General features: G+C 33.6%; 1 protein-coding gene and 1 long non-coding RNA gene across 7 annotated transcripts in view; one reads left to right on the plus strand and one right to left on the minus strand.

Moving 5' to 3' along the window:
- Positions 1-11550, plus strand: part of LOC122636283 (cuticle protein 7-like) — a 34049-nt gene extending 22499 nt beyond the window's left edge. For all 6 annotated transcript variants that reach the window (XM_043827340.1, XM_043827342.1, XM_043827343.1 and 3 more), the window contains 3 exons: positions 8494-8728; positions 8951-9194; positions 11139-11550. In XM_043827340.1, the coding sequence (XP_043683275.1) occupies positions 8714-8728; positions 8951-9194; positions 11139-11281 (402 nt within the window). In that variant the 5' untranslated portion in view covers positions 8494-8713 and the 3' untranslated portion in view covers positions 11282-11550. The remainder of the gene's footprint in view (positions 1-8493; positions 8729-8950; positions 9195-11138) is intronic.
- LOC122636287 lies at positions 4549-5095 on the minus strand. Its single transcript, XR_006328900.1, has 2 exons — positions 4862-5095; positions 4549-4791 (listed from the first exon to the last, which is right to left on the minus strand). It is a non-coding gene; the product is annotated as an uncharacterized LOC122636287 (long non-coding RNA).
- Positions 11551-17500: the final 5950 nt, after the last annotated feature.

A 17500-nucleotide genomic window follows, 5' to 3' on the forward strand; every position in this document is an offset into this window, starting at 1 on the left:
CTCTCTCTCTCTCTCTCTCTCTCTCTCTCTCTCTCTCTCTCTTTCTCCTTCTTTAGGAATACCTAGCTTCATAGATTACTGCTATCCAAAAGGGTGTAATACGATTCGACTTTTAAAGCTGACGTATCGCTCCTTCTGTCGGCGTTTGCCATTGGATAGGTACAATTCTAAACTGGACAATTACTATAATTGCATTAAAACTCTCTCTCTCTCTCTCTCTCTCTCTCTCTCTCTCTCTCTCTCTCTCTCTCTCTCTTTCTCGAATATTAGTTACAGAATAATGCTAGAAGCTTTTAACCTTCCCCTCAGTATTTATTAATCAAGAAATTTTCTGATTTACGAAAGTAAATCGAAATTTTTCGAACGATTATAATATAAATTTATGAAGAATGATTTTTTTTTTTTTTTTTTTTTACTTTCTTTTTCATGCACGTACCTCTCTTACGCCAACGAGTCGTGTAATAGATCCTTCGAGCGAATCTAACTCGGTGAAATCTTGCAAGGTACATAACCCTAGCTTTCCTCGACTAGACTCTAGACTGGAACACTGAGCAAATATGTGGTTGCCCGAAGCAACGAGCGGGCAAGCTTCTGAACGCGTATATAGTATACTTTTCGTCGACTGGCCGAATCTCTACCAAGACAAGATACATAAGGGTGCGTGGATACACTCTCTCTCTCTCTCTCTCTCTCTCTCTCTCTCTCTCTCTCTCTCTCTCTTTCTCTATGCATTTCTTCTTATCGATCTAGTTTTAGGAAGTTCAGACGAACGTTAGAAGGCTTTTCAAGGAAGTTTAATTCGTATGAAAATTTTCTTAAATAAATATCCAACGTATAAAATAACGTATAAAATTATTTTATCGCGTTATTATGAATTTGCATTATCATCAATAATCTCGATTTCTATCTTGAAACGCAACTGTGAAAAATTTTATCGACCAGTTAAACGTCTGATTAATTGTTATAACATCTAATTAAATGTGTGTTATACTAGTAGGTAGAATTAATGCTAATAAATATCTATTATATTTTTGATGAGAGTCTAGTTGATGTAACAAGTAGACTTTATGTTACTCACAATTAGTAACTCACAAGTAGTTTTTATCCTTGAATCTGGACATCTACTTGACTTAGTCTACGCTACAGACTAGTCTAAAGCTTTTGACACCATTCGTTCGGTGATGGTAGTACACTTTTCTTGGTTTCTTAAATTAGATGCAAAATTACTAGGCCAACGGAATACAATGTGGAAGATATAAAAACGTTATTTCGAAAGAAATTCAAATAACCGACTTATCCCATGGATCTCGTCAGGCCCATTTACTTTTCTACTTTCTTATCGACAACGTATCTTTGAATACTTTAATGAATCCGAATTTCTATTATTCATGATTTAATTAACTATTGTCTTTAATTTATTTTCTCGTTAGATGACCTCGATAGATTTGGCTCTTGGTGTATCATAAATGACTAAAATTTAGATTACCAGAATGCACTCTACATTTAAATAAATTACTTCCTATACATAAACGAATAAATAAACCAGCCTCTTAAAAAAAAAAAAAAAAAAAAAAAATTGAATCAATTAACCATAAAGTACTACTGGATGGGTCATCCATAGAAAACGATTAATACGACAGACGCAATTCATTAATAAATTTGACAAATAAATTAAATAAATAAATAAATGAGCCTAGCGTCGAGATTATATCTTTTATTAAAACATCGTGTAAATATTAAGGCCGTAATTGAACAGCTATTTGTAATTAATCGTAATTGAAGGATTAAAGAAAAAAAAACTTGTATGAATTAATTATAAGAATTCGTTGAAATTTCAAGATGGATGATCCATAAAGACGATCGTAAGACATTCTTGTGGCATCTAAACTAGTGCACGTTCGCACTATTATTAAATTCATTCTGGTTAATTATGTTCTCTTACGGGCTCTCGTAAATCGCAACATTGGTCGCGTACCTGTTATTGTACCATTCCTTTCCTCTCTCTCTCTCTCTCTCTCCTTCACACACACACACACACACACACACACACATTCTCTTTCTCTCTCTCTCTGTCTTTCTCTTTAGCAAATTATAACGAGACTCTTGATATCGCAAGGACCAAAGGAGAAGCAATTAAGACGTAACGACGTGAATGAGATAACGTGGAAAGACCGAACGCGCGGTACAGGTTCTCCTTTAGAAAAGGAAGAGAGAGATAGAGAGAGAGAGAGAGAGAGAGAGAGAGAGAAAGTGTGTGATGAGAGAGAGAGAGCATCGTTTACGATCTTGATATAGTCCTTTCCATTGCATTAGACGCGTGAACACACGCGCGCACAAAGCCACAGAGAAGATACATACGCGTGTCTATCGATGAAACACACACACAAACATATCCTCACACATACACAAATTCTTGTTTACAATTAACACTATGACTTTGTCTTATTAGCATGAACTAATTAATCCAAGGGATTTAAACTTCACGCCACCTTTGGTCCTTCCTTCTCTTCTCTTCTCTTCTCTTCTCTTCGCTTCTCTTTTAGAAGCTTTATCGGAGCATAATCGAGACACTTTGAAAATTAGCAGGAACCTAAGAAAATACTTTGGTCTCGTTATCTCGTAGCGCTTCCGAAAAAATCGAAAAAAAGAAAAGATAGAAAAAAAAAGAAAAACCGAACGGCCCAAGACTCGCGAGAAGAAAAGGAAAGAAAGAAAAGAAATCTTCGACCTACATTAAAAAGAGTGACGTTAAGAGCGTTGCACTAATCACCTACCTTCCTTACCAATGAATGATACGAAAGGAAACGGATAATTACATTTTCTTTCTTTTTTTTCTTTCTCGACCCAGATACGCACCCTTCTTATTCTTATTCTTATTCTTATTCTTATTTTTATTCTTCTTTCTCAGAATCATTGCAACCCCCTTCCCTCTTAAAATCATTCGTATCAATCGAATTGGAATACTCGATTTCCTGAAATATTTCCTTTTTTTTATCGGCGATAATAAAGGAAATGACCGAGTCAAAGTTCGTCGATGCGATTCGCGGTTGCGGATCGATGCACCGCTTGTTTTCGGAATTTCACGTTCGCTTCGAATGGAGGTCAAGGAGGTGGCACCCTCTCATCTTGCTACGTTCCTAGAGCTGCGGTAACATCGTGACCCGTAAACGAAAAACGCAGAGATGCAGACGGAAACTAGCCTGAGATGGAGAGCAGATAAAACAGGGGAAAGAAGAAGAGAAAGAGAGAAAGAAAGAAAGACAGAAAGGAAGAGAGAGAGAGAAAGAGAAAGAGAGATAAAAAGAGAGAAAGAGAAAGAAAGTAAGTACTAGAAACTTTTTAACGTCTGTTTCGTCGAGAGCGTGTTACTATTTTACAGGATATTCGCTACAGAGTATTCGCTTTGCTTATCGTTTTATTCGAAATTACATAAGCAATATATATATATATATATATATATATATATATATATATACATATAAAACTTTATATTTATCACCCTTAACATTCTCTCTGAAAATTTGAAAAACGAGCCTAAAATTATAATACGTTCGAATATAATACTCGTGTTCGTTTCGATACCGTAGCTTCGATCCTTGCAACTTTTCAGGAAAAATCGAAGGGAAGAGACCGAACTGAATTTATCGAAAAAAAGAAGCGAAGAGAGAAAAAGAGAAAGAGAGAAAAAGAGAGAGAGAGAGAGAGAGAAAGAAATAAAGAGAAGGAAACAGAGAGAAAGAGAGAGAGAGGGAGGGATAGTTAAGGGCCCATAGAAATTGGAACAAGAGGTACGTACTGTTCTAACGATCCCTTGAAACTATCGGATAAACAGAACTATTCGTCTTTATCGTTAAACTATACCATCGCATTTATAGTTGGAGAAGGTAGATAGTATTAGAGAAGGGTGTTTCTCTCTATCTCTTTCTTTGGTCTTTGGATATCGGATAAGTAACAATGCTTGCTGGATACAAGCGAAGGGGAAACTAGTGTGTTACCTCGCGAGAAAAGGATGAACAGGGCGTCGCGTTACGTCAACGCCGAAGAACACGACACTAATCTCCGGATTCGTCCTTTGGGAACCGTAACGACTAAACGGAGACAGAGAGAAAAAGATAAAGATATACATATATACACAAATATATATATATATATATATATATATATATATATATATACCGTATTGTCCCGATTCGCACAGAGTTTACTTTTGGAAGATGCGTTCGACGTCGAAGAGACCAATGTACTTCTCTCTTTCTCTCTTTCTCTCTATCTCCATCACGTTTTTTCTTTACGTTACCTCTGCGTGTGTAGACATTCAATGTGGTGCACGTGAGAAATACGAGAGACAAGAAATACGAATGGAGAAAGCTTTTCTGCTAACCCAGACGCATTGACGGCCGAACGAGATATCGCATCGTCGTGTAGTATTTAAAGAGAGAAAGATGTCTATCTCAAATGGACTGTTTCCTCTTTCTTTCTTTCTTTCTTTCTTTCTTTCTTTCTTTCTTTCTTTCAGTCTTTCTTTTTTATTTTCTTTCTCTTCCTATCTCTCTCTCTCTCTCTCTCTCTCTCTCTCTGTCTTTCTTTTTCTCTCATTCCACGTTCATCCTTGTTAAGGCCTTTTCGTTTCAACGTAAATGCGAGCTTCCAAGCCGTTGAAAGCTGCCAGGATACTCAACGACCGCGAGTACGTGGAAATTTCGTAGGTGTGAGTCCACGAACGTGACAAGCTTGAAAATTCCTTTAGGGCCTTTTCCACCATCCTGAGAGAAAAGACCCGTCTTGTGGAAACTGTAAAAATAGATTAAGTGAGTAGGCTATTCGAGGCTGACCGCAATACTTAACTCCCTTAGATTCTAACCTTCTTCTCTTGGGACTTGAAGAAACTCATGCTCGTCTTGTTTCTTTTTTTTTTTTGTTTTTTTTTTATCTTCTAACGCGAAAGTTGAATGATTTTTTTAACATTAGAATTGCATTACTTTGGAAAACTAGTTCCCCGATGTTTCTCCTGCATCGTAGATATTTAATACATCGTATATTTCAACACGCCACGCTTTTTAACGTGGAAAATTTACTCTCTCTCTCTCTCTCTCTCTCTCTCTCTCTCTCTCTCTCTCTCTCTCTCTCTCTCTCTCTCTCTCTCTCTCTTTCGTCCTTTCCTTCCTTCCCGTTGGTTAAAAATAATTAATATAACTAGCACCACAGTAAATTGATTAGAAATTTATTTTAAAAGTATAGCTCTAATAAAGAATGCTATTACTACGGAGAATGATTTGATTTATAATTATATTATGATATTAAAAAAAAAAAAAAAAATTGTTTTAAAAAGAAAAATGAAAGGAAAAGAAGATTAATCCTGAATATCTTAGATCAGAGAAGAATTCAGAGGAATTTCAATAAATAGAGTTACTTCGAATATTGAGTATAAAATAAATAAAAAAAAAAAAAAAAAAAAAAGAACAGGAAAAAAAGAAGAAACCTCCATACAATTTTTTGAAGTAACAAAATTAATCGTATTTAATCTTCTAAACCAACTACATCGACCAACAAAAAGAGTTAATTCGCGCGTCACGTAATATTCCTCTTGAATGCATACGTAACTTTTTTCTCGAAAAAGTATAATTTAAAAGAGTTATACAAACTGAGAATGTCAAATGCGTTTCACCCGGTATATAGTACGGAACCGCACATCTGTGATCCTTGAAAAAGAGATGTATTTAGATACATACATACGTTCAAGTGTAAAACAAGAAATATACATATATGTATACGTACATATACATACATACATACATGCATACATAATATATATATATATATATATATATATATATATACATGTGTATGTGTCCGGAAATATAACAGCTCTTGCTAGAGACGAGAATGCACTAAAATGGAATATCGTGATTTATCGTCGAACACGGGCCAGTCAATTTGTCCTATTTCCACGCGTGAACTGTCTCCCATCGTGAAGCCTTGTCCCGTAGGATGCTTCGATAACACGGCTTTCGTTTCATCGGAATACAAGCACGATGCTTGTTTCGCGACATTTATGGACGTTTCGTTACCACGAAATTCTTCTTATCGAGAAATCCGAACATCCAATCGATCGTTTTACGTATCGAAACGAAAGGTATTAATCCGAATATAGCCTCGAGCTATCCATATTCCTCTCTCTCTCTCTCTTTTACTCATGGATCAACTGGAATAATGAAATTCATATCCCACGTTTATTAACTTTATTCTAATATCAGGAATATCACTTAATCATCTACTCTCTCTTTCTCTCTCTCTTTTTTCCTTTCCTTTCCTTTCCACCTCGCTAAAAGTTGAGATTGCTAAAAGGACAGCTCGTTTATTCGCGACAAAATTGAATTCGGAATGAGGAAGAAATAAAAGGATAAAGGAAAAGTTCAAGAAAGAGAAAAGGAAGGATACGTAAAGCCTAACAAGGAATTAAGTCTTTTTCTTTCTTTCTTTCTTTCTTTCTTTCTCTTGCTTTCTTTCTACATCTCTTTCTCTCTTTATCTCTTTATCTCTCTTTCTCCGTGTCTTTCTCAATTCTTTCACTCTCACTCTTCAGTCCTTCAACGTTAACGTTCCTTTTATTCTCGCTCGTGTGTGTCGCCGGCAAATCTTATTTAAGGCAGATTTATCGTCGGCCTCCGGACCTGAAATCGAGCTAGGATATTACGCTGGAGCCGGATGCGCCTTTCACAATGCGACTTCTCTCCACTCAAAAAGTGTCATAACTCAAAAGCCGAGCGCCTCTTCGAGCACTTCCGCCGTTCCAGCACATCGTGTGCCAAAATCTTTCTCTCTCTCTCTCTCTCTCTCTCTCTCTCTCTCTCTCTCTCTCTCTCTCTCTCTCTCTCTCTCTTTATCTCTCTATCTATATCTGTCTCTCTCTCTCTCTCTCTCTCTCTCTCTCTCTCTCTCTACTCTTCTAGTCTGGACCTATGTACTTACTCACTGACCTTCCATCCTTCGTCTGATAACTACGCGTCGACAAACTTCTTTTGAGATAAGAGCCTAAATCGAACCTTTCGTTTCTTTCATTTCCCTAATGGACAAAATAGTCGATCCTCTCTATCGTTTCGAATGATCAGGAATATAATTTTCTTTCTTCCTCTTTTTTCTTTCTCTCTTATCATATATTATATGAAATGTTTCTCAGTGGACGATCATATCATCGAAACCTCAGAAATTTGTTCCGTATGATCTTGATTTAATTGGAAAAGGTTTTGTAAAATCAATCGCGTGTTTTCCTCTTTTTGTTCTTCTTTCTTTCAAATTTGTTTTCTTCGTTTCTTCATGTTCGTTTCTTCTTTCTCTTTCCTTTCTTTCTTTCCTTTTCTTTTTCTTTTCAAATTCATGGCGAAAAATTTCCTATCACGGAACAAATTGGCATTCGTTTATTTATAACCCGTTAAATGGGAAAATTTGTAATTAATGAACGTGAATAATCTAATGTAATTTAATTACGTAGGATATCGATGATAAAATTAAAATTAAAACGTAAAGTTATGAATATAATTTCGAACGATGTTTCGTCATTATTATGTATCTATCTAGTTTTCAAAGGTTACATATTGCAATTTTAACTATTAATATGTATTCATTAATGATACAATCGTCAGAGTTATTTGAAATTTATTAAAAAGGATATTATAATCGAAAATAGGAAAGCGAGGAACGAGTGATGTGAGAGAAAGAAAAAAAGAAGGAAAGAAAAAGAGAAAAGAAGGAACAAAAAAAAAAAAAAAGAGTTCAATCTTTGGCAAGATAGTTAACAAGTTAATTAGCGTTAAGTAATGCGATACACGCGAAAGACCACCAATGTTGAAACGATCTCGACGAATAATTAAAAAAAAAAGAAAAACTCAAGAAGAAAAATTGTTGCAACGACGTGTATGAAAAATATGTTACGTTGGCGGCACGTGAATAGTAATCGACGAGCAAAGACAAATAGAAGAAAAAGAAAAAGAAAAGGAAAACATTCAGGAGAGCGTTCTTAGTTTTGTAAAACCGATTGATTGGTCGTGCTTCCTTTTCTTTATAATCGAAATGAAATTCTGTCTTGTTATAAAAGAAGATAGTATTAGGACGATGACAAAAGACTTTTTTTTTTTCTTTATCGAAAGAACGAAAGTCGATCATTCGTAACAACAACCAACAACGTCGAATAAGTCCACCGTGCGTGACGCAAGTTATCGAAGCTACGATGTTGCTTTTCGCTTCGGTAACATTCCCGAAAAAGAGTTTGAAACGTTTCTTAGATCTTTTCTCTCTTTCTTTCTTCATTTCTTTCTTTCTTTCTTTCATTTCTTTCTTTCATTTCTCGCAAACGAAGAAACCATAATCCCGTCCCTCCCGCACCAACACCCCAAAACCCATTAATCTTGGATTGGCTAATTTACGCTCGAGCGAACAACGTAACGAATATTTATTTTTTTGTTCTATCTTGAATAATTGTGTTTTGTAATGTCGCAGAGTGAGAGGTAAGGGTGGGAGATGTTCGATCAAAGTCCCAGAAACAGATCCAAAAAGGAATGGATCTTATGAAAACTTCAAAAGTAGACCTATAAAAGGCAACGAGCTATCTTAACAGTTCATTCTCATATCGAACGATCACCGGTATATAACAATAAGTGTTACTTGCTAACCAAATCTTTTCATCAGAAAGCAAACAGAGAAAATTCGAGTAGTAAAGATGGCTTTCGAAAAAGTGAGTGTATAAATTTTCTGAGATATTTAAAAGGGGTAATATTTATTTTCTTGAACGTATATATATATATATATATATATATATATATATATATATATCTAAATGAAAATATCGATCGATTTTATGAACGTTGGAATCTTTACTGAATAAAATAAAGAAATAAATGATGAAATTAAAATTAATTCGCAAAATTAATGCGTTTAATATGTTGACGTAAATTAGTTACTCGCCATCACGGTAATCGTTTCGACTGTAATCCTGAGAACCGTGAAATCCGATGGTCATCATGCACATTCCTTTCAACATTTTCACGGTCCGGTCATCGGTGAAAATCAGGAAGTGACGTGGAAGGACAAACATGGTCATCATCATCACGATTACGTAGCCCATCCTCACTACGAATTCTCTTACGGTGTCGAGGATCATCATACCGGTGATTATCATGGACAAAAGGAACATCGAGATGGTAAGAATTCAAGAAAACGATAATTCTATTTTTTCATCGCGTTATATTAATCTCCTCCTTTCTATTCGAACACTCCTTGTCCTTCCTTTTCTTTCTTTTTTCTTTACGTGTACAATATCGAGAACGACGAATTAAATCTCATAAAAGGAAATATTTCAAGCAACAAACACATCCTACCAATTCATCCAAACAAATTCAATTTATAATGTCATTATAACTTGTTACTCATCCGATTGTGACTATTTTACCGATATTTTATATAAATTAATAATATTATGATAAATATGAGAGATGTGTGGAATATGTATATGATTATCGATAGCTATACGTATTTCGTGATTGAAATTTTTTAATTCCTTTACACCATATACCCTAATTGGCTTCACGTTCAAAGGATAACTCATGAATACGAATCCTCTCGGGATTCCCTTTTTCGAAATTTCCCATTTCAATCGGTTTTTTTATTTACTTTTTCTTTTTTCTTTTCTTTTTTTTTTCGTCATTCACGTTGCATCACATCATTACCAAGTATTTCACGAAATATTCGTCTATGAATTCTTTCAAAAGGGCTAACTCATTCCTCTCATTTTTCGTTCTTTTTCTCTCTCTCTCTCTCTCTCTCTCTCTCTATCTTTCTCTCTCTATCTTTCTCTCTCTGTACGTGTAAAAAACCCTGTATCGAATTTATATTTCTATAAAAGTCGATCGAACTAATTAAATGAATAGTGTAACGTAGGCTCGCCAATTCGAAAAAAATATTCGAACTATTGAAACACACACATACGCATATATATATATATACATGTATTCATTTTTTAATTCTATTAAAAAAAAAAAAAAGAAGACAAAAAAGGGGGAAAACGGAAACAAAAGAGAAAAATTTTAGTGAGATAAAAGCCCCACACTTTGAGAATTAAACTTTATTCCGAAAGATCCGCTTTAAGCCTAGTCTCTATTTCGTTTGTTAGCATCGTTGTTAAGTTAGACCCGCAGCCACCCTTAATAGACTTAACAAGAACGTAATATTATGTAAGAGAAGTAATTATGCGCACGCCAGGATCTTCGTTTTCAGAGAGAGACAGAGAGAGAGAGAGACAGAGAGAGATAGAGAGAGATAGAGACACGTTAATCCGAGTATGCTTAGTTAGAACTTGGTCTGTACAAAGAGACACCAAGATGATGGACGAATTCAAGGATTCCATTGAATTCGTCAAAGAACAGACATATATACTATATACTATATACTATATACTATATATATATATATGTATGTATGTATGTATGTATGTATGTATGTATACATGTATAGTTAGGTAATCACATCTCTTTGTATATTAGGATGATACTTGATGATTAACCCGACAAATGAAATTTGTTCGAGCAAATGCATGTTATCAAAGATCTTTTGAATTCACAACAGCTTCATCTTAACCTATATAAATCTTTATCTATGTCCATGAAAATTATATATACAATATATTATATATATATATATATATATATATATATATATGTGTGTATACATACGTGTGTATATCTATAGAGTACGAATCACATTTCTTGGTATATTATATCAATGGTACTTGATGGTTAAACCGACAAATTTTGCTGGAAAAAATGCAAGTTATCAAAGATCTTTTGAATCTGCAACAGCTTCATCTTAACCTATATAAATCTTTATCTATGCCCATAAAAATGATATATAAGAAGTGTACCGATCGAAGAACATAATACGTATGTAGATATACTAATGTATAATCCTATAGAGTACATTATCAATGATACTCGATGAGTTAATTCGACGAATAAAATTTCTTCGTGAAAAGTCACTGCAAAATCGTTTTCATTCGTACGAATTTTTTTTTTTTTTTTTTTTTATATTATATTATATTTCGAATATTATATATAAGTATTGACGATATTCTTTTTCATTAATTTCCACAGGCAAAAAAGTAATCGGTGAATATACCGTAAAGGAACCAGGTGGTAATATTAGAACTGTCAAGTATCACGCAGGAAAGGATGGTTTTTACGCTCACGTACACAACAGCAATGGAATCGATCACGAATATGGGAAACACCATTAGAAGATATAACGTTCGAAGTCTCGACATACATAAATGCATATCATATATATCCTATAATATCTTACGCTATCCATTTCCATTACCAAAGAAACCTTATTCCTATCTTACTTGTTATTCTGTATTATTTTCTTTCGAGGAAACCCATTAAATAATATTAAATCTCATATATCACAAATCGTGTAATTTTTTGTTCGTTAACTTAATGAACGAATGAAATAGGGAAGATAAGAATTGGAATACGAATAGAAGAAACAAAAAAAAAAAAGAAAAGAAAAGAAAACAAAAACGAATAAATAGAAAGAAGAATAAGAGTACGTGAAAATGTAAAATGAAGAAGAAGAAAGAGAAAGAGAAAGAGAAAGAGAAAGAGAAAGAGAAAGAGAAGACATTTTTGTTTGCTCGTGAATGTTCAACAAAAGCAAGAACACGTCGTTCTGTTTATTTTCTCACCGTTACCCTCAACGTCTACTATAATATTCACCTCTTCGAACGATCGATGAGATACTTAAGTGCCCTCGTTTTCTGCCACTCTGCAAAAACATCAAAGGTACCGGGAGGCTTTTGTGTTAGTAGATATGTCTGCACGTCCATCTTTATGTATGCGTGTCTGGATGTGTTTGAAGTGACGTTAAAAAGACTTCGTCACGATGAAACGAAACCTTTAGTGATCTCAAAGACCTGCGAGAGACTATCGAAATTTACCACGAGTCTATTAGCTCGTCTCTCTCTCTCTCTCTCTCTCTCTCTCTCTCTCTCTCTCTCTCTCTCTCTCTCTTGTATTCTCACTCTCTACTATGCAACTTATCACTTAATTACAATGTCTCTGAAAACAATTAACCAAATTTCTTTATACGACAAAGAAACTTATTTTACACTTTCAAATAGGTTCATTAATTACTGTAAAATCTGAAATAATAACTTCGTATATAAAGGTTGTCTGCGTGCGTGCATGTATCTATCTATGAACCCGTATATGTTTGTACGTGTGTGTGTGTGTGTGTGTGTGTGTGTGTTTCCATAGAATTACTTTGTCCTACGCATGACGAAGTTTCGATTTCATTTGAAATCATTTTCCATTCTCACTCTCCGCGTGAAATTCACGATCGACAAGCAACGTGCGGAAACTCGAAAATGGTGATACAGTTTTGTCGACACAACGCTAGTGTTTTGACAGGGTATACTGTTCCATTTGTACAACAACGAGCCACTTGAATAACGCATGAGTTTAACAGATATGACTATTTGATTGTCACGAATACGTGACAATCAAATACCGCACTCCCCGGATACACACCCATGTGTATACCAGTGAAGCGAGTAAACGCATACATTCCGTCGATGCTTTCGCTCTATGAAACACTATGGAAACGTTTTTTCGTCCTTGCCTAACGAAATTTCGATCCGACGAATAATTTTTATTAGTATTCAAACGATATTATTTAATTTCCCCATTAAATGCTTCCTAATCCGTGCGTAGGACATTTAAAAGAAATTAATAAACGAACGAACGAATAAATAAATAAATAAATAAATAAATAAATAAATAAATAAATAAATAAATACCCCATTCGAAAGTAAACAGCAGGAAAAATTATTCAAGTCCATGAAACTTTTTTAAATGGATATAATTTTTCTCCTCACTTTTATTATTTTTTTTAATACGATCAATCTCGAAGAAAAGAGGTTGGTGAGCGAAGACGAGGTAGAGGAAGAGAGTTCGATAGAAAAGAAATTCATTACGAATGATTTAATATCAGATATAATCGCAAGTACGTAGACGGATAGTGTACCATTGAATCCAATAGAAACTTCAGATCGATCTAATGGCTTAATCGGAGACAGGATACAAAGCCACGATGAGGTTCGAAGCTCATTGAGAGATTCGACTGATTAACGAGGTATAGAGCGTCATTGCGTAAATCGGCCTACAGAAGGGAGTCAATGAAAGGCACTTAATTGCATTTGGATACAATGCTTCGACCCTGTAATATTCTCTTGTACGCGCTTTAACATCCGCGTTGTCAGCTATTGCCACGCTCTAATTTTCTCTCGGGAAAGTTCATTGTCTACACGTCCAGAGCTTGTTGTGTTCGGCACCCTCCACCCCTTCATTCCTTCTCACCCCTCCAACCCACCCTCCTATCCCAGAGCCCTGTTACCCCTATCACGTTAGTGAGCGCACGCGTGTAATGCGCACGTGTTAAACGTCTCTCATAAAAAGCAGACATCTACTACTATCAGAGTTTTCTTTTCCCTTCGCTATCTTTCCGATCTTAACATTTAATTTACGACCAACCTCCGTGTATAATCTTTTGATAGCTGATTTGAAAAGCACCTAGTACAGTCTTTTAACAATCATTAAACTCACACACACTCCTTGATGAACGTAGATCAACGTTTGAAAAACGTAAGATTGATCGATGATAGTTTAATTACGTATCGCACGAATTCTTTTCATCATTGAAATTAAATACTCGTGATATTTTCGTATATTCTTGTAATTGTAAATCTTTCTTTTTCTTTTTTCTTCATTTATTTCACGATCTGTCCTCTTCTATCGCTTTAAAAATTCCTTCACGATTCTCCAAATTTTATTTGTTCTTCATTAATCGTCGACTCGGTATTCCGTTTAGAGGGTAATCGTATTTCGACGATACTTTAGTTACGATGCTTCGAGTTTTATTTGCGTTCTTCGATGAAGAACTATTTGAGAAAAGAAATTAAATTATAATGTTGTGTTAATATCGTTCGCGAATAAGTTCAAATATAATTTCTAATCGTCTTGACAACGATATACGCGAAAGAGATCCGTATTTCACTCGGTTAAACGTGACTTTATATATCATGTGATTTTATTCGAGTAATTAAAAGAAAGAAAAGTATGATGCATCAATTTGGTTGTACGACGTTATTGGTAGACGTAGAAAAAAAATGATGATGATAATAATAATAATAATAATAATAATAATAATAATAATAATAATCTTGTTTGTTTGAAAATTTCTTATCGACTCATTGATGTAATTTTCTTTTAAGAAAACGCAATTACTAAATGCCAATGGGAACTTTCCAACGTATTTCTTCATTTTAACAACCAGGAAATGAGAGTTCAAACAAAAAAAAAAAAAAAGAGAGAAACAAGAAAAAAAAAAGAAAGAAAAAGTCAATAAAACGGGATAAGAGAAAATATAAAAGAAGGATTGTAAGTAATTCTAATATATTTCAAGTGTTACTTAACCATTAAAATATCTTTCATTTTCTTAAAGCATACACGTCTTTGGGGCAAAGTAAGTACTTTAACGATGAAGAGAAATAACTGCACAAATTTAACTACGAATTCGAATCTTTATGTAACGCGAAACGTTTATGGAAATGGAAATTAATTATTAGCTTTCCCCTTTCACAATGTATTTCCTTTACTTTGTAAAATACGTTTGAAACGTTTAAAGTGCCTCCTTGAATATAGACTCGTCAACCCAGATACAATTTAGCAGAGAACTCTACACGACTATTTTACTTTTGCAAAAGATTTCAACAAATTCTTTTTTCTTTCTTTCTTTCTTTCTTTCTTATGTTCTTTCTTTCCGTTCTCTTTTCATCCTTCTCTCTTTTTATTTTTGAAAGAGAATTATTTAATTGAATCTTCCAACTTCCCTTCCAAAGTCTATACAGCGAATATTATATATAATAAATGAAAATATTAATTTGATTATTTTAATTGAAAACGTTGCTCTTGTAGATTCGAACAAGTATATAAAGAAAATCGAATCGAATCGAATCGTATCGAACCTTATCGAATACTCTAGTCTTTTATATCGGAAACATGCTGTATTAGTAAAGTACAACATCAAAGAGAAATTAAACGTTTCAAAGCTTCCAAAAGTACATCCCATTGGAAATGTTTGGCTTTAATGATAGAGATAAGTATTCGGTTCGTATAAATTTCGATTTATTTCCAATAATTACCATAAATGTTCACGTTGATCAACATTTCCATATGTGTAGATAGTATTTAGAAAAAAAAAAAAAAAAAAAAAAAGAAAAAAGGAAAGAAGAAAAAAGAAGAAAAGAGCAAAAAACAAAACAAGCGAACGAAAACCAGAAAAAAATCAAAACGAAACGAAAGAAAAAAAAATTTATGATGTTGGAAAGTTAAAAGGAAGAAAAAAGAAAATAAAAAAAACACACACACACACACAAAAAAAAGGAAATAAATTTAAACAAAAATAATCATTACTCACGATTTACATTCTGCTCAGACTGACGCAGTACATACATATGTACGTACTACGTACATATACATACATATGTAACACGTATCAAAATTTATCAGGATTTTCAAACGATATATATGTAATCACGGATGGATGTCGTCGTCGTTGTTGTTGTTGTCACTGTCGTTGAAAAAAAATGGGGTTATTCGAAGTGTAACGTATAGTTCGCGTTTGTAGCAACGGACGTTCCTGTATCATGGGATGATACAGAACCGAGAAAATTGAAGTCGACGTGAGAGAATGATCGATAAGTTGAGAAGAAGGGAAAGGAACTTTTTTTTCCTCCTCCTCTCTTACCCACTCTGTTATTTAAAACATATATAGTACTCGCGAATAGCATGCAGATAATAGTAGATGAATGACGTCATGTTTCAAACCAACATAATTATATTTCCGCGACTTTAACAACAATGAAAATGATCAATAACTTTATCTTCTAACATTCATTTTCTCGAATTATAATCGCATTATCATGTTAGCGAAATATTACGATACACATTAGTACTCCGTTTCGATCGTCGGTTTTAGTTTGTTTTATTTTTGATAATAAGGTAAGAGACACGAATGGTTTCTGTGTTTGACTTTTTTGTTTTCAAAGAAGAAACTCGTATACGTTATTCGTGTCTTTGGTCTAATACGAGCCGTCGGTGTAGAAAGAGCTTTATATATATATATATATATATATATATATATATATATATATATATATATGAAGTATATACATATACGATATACAAGTTCATATATATGGAAGATATATAGTTTCTTCTTTTGTATTCTATATTTAATCTAGTTTCTTATACAGGATGTATTGTATCGTCCAACTAGAACCATTTGATATATTGAGTTTAAATATCGTCGGAATTTTCAGTATTTTATATCTCTAAATAAACGATATAATATATAGTGGTTATATATAATATCATAATATAATAGTATAGTATTGAGTTAAGTCTAGAATGTATTCCTATTATACATTTGTAAAAAGTATTATTATTATCCAATAAATAATCCTGTATGTGTGTACGTGTACGTGTGTGTGTGTGTAACAAAACTGAATTCAGTATTTTTTACTGAAAATTCCAAAATGGACATTTATTTATTTATTGCACAATTCAGCAGTATGGTACGCTATATTGTATACGAATGTTCGATAAAAGATATTAAATATAGTGTTATTTATTAAAATATAAAATACTGAAAAGTTCTGATATAATTCATTGACCGATTCAACATCTTCTTTCGATGATAAAAAATGTTTTCGAAGGAAATAATTATTTCATACGGAAAAAAAAAAGAATATCCTGAATAACACAAAACTTTTGTTATAGTGATCGATATCTATCTGAATGAATTCATATATTTTTTAATTTTCATTACTTGTAAGAGTTATATAGTAACGTTATTATAGTCATTTAAATTATTTCCCGTATAACTTATGTACCGTATAAATTACTTTATTATATAAAATTTATTATATAAACATATATATATATATATATATTTGTTAATTATAAATTATTGAAATTAATAAGAACGTTTTCATAGATCATAAAAATATCATTTACCGACGACATTCGATCGATCCTCTTAAAATAAACTGATCAAGATCTCGTAACAAAGATATTACTTTATCAAAGGTTGCATTGTAGTTAATTACACGATGTGGCACGATCAAGAACGAAGCGAAAAAAAAAGGGAGAAGAAGAAACAAAAAAAGAAAAGAAATAGTAGAGCCGAAAGAAAGGTGGAACTAATGGTGGGATCCGTCTTGAGTCGCGAAGATTAAGCGAACAGTGAAGGAATCGGAAATGGGATGAGAGTGGAGGAAGTCGAGCGCAAAGTGAAACAAATCGTCGTATAGGGGTTGAACTGGGGGATTACTAACACATCTCTTGATATTTTTTCCTTTAACTTCCCTCATAGAAAAAGATAACAAGAGTTA

The sequence above is a fragment of the Vespula pensylvanica genome, chromosome 21 (assembly GCF_014466175.1).
Source record: "Vespula pensylvanica isolate Volc-1 chromosome 21, ASM1446617v1, whole genome shotgun sequence".
Lineage (NCBI taxonomy): Eukaryota > Metazoa > Arthropoda > Insecta > Hymenoptera > Vespidae > Vespula > Vespula pensylvanica.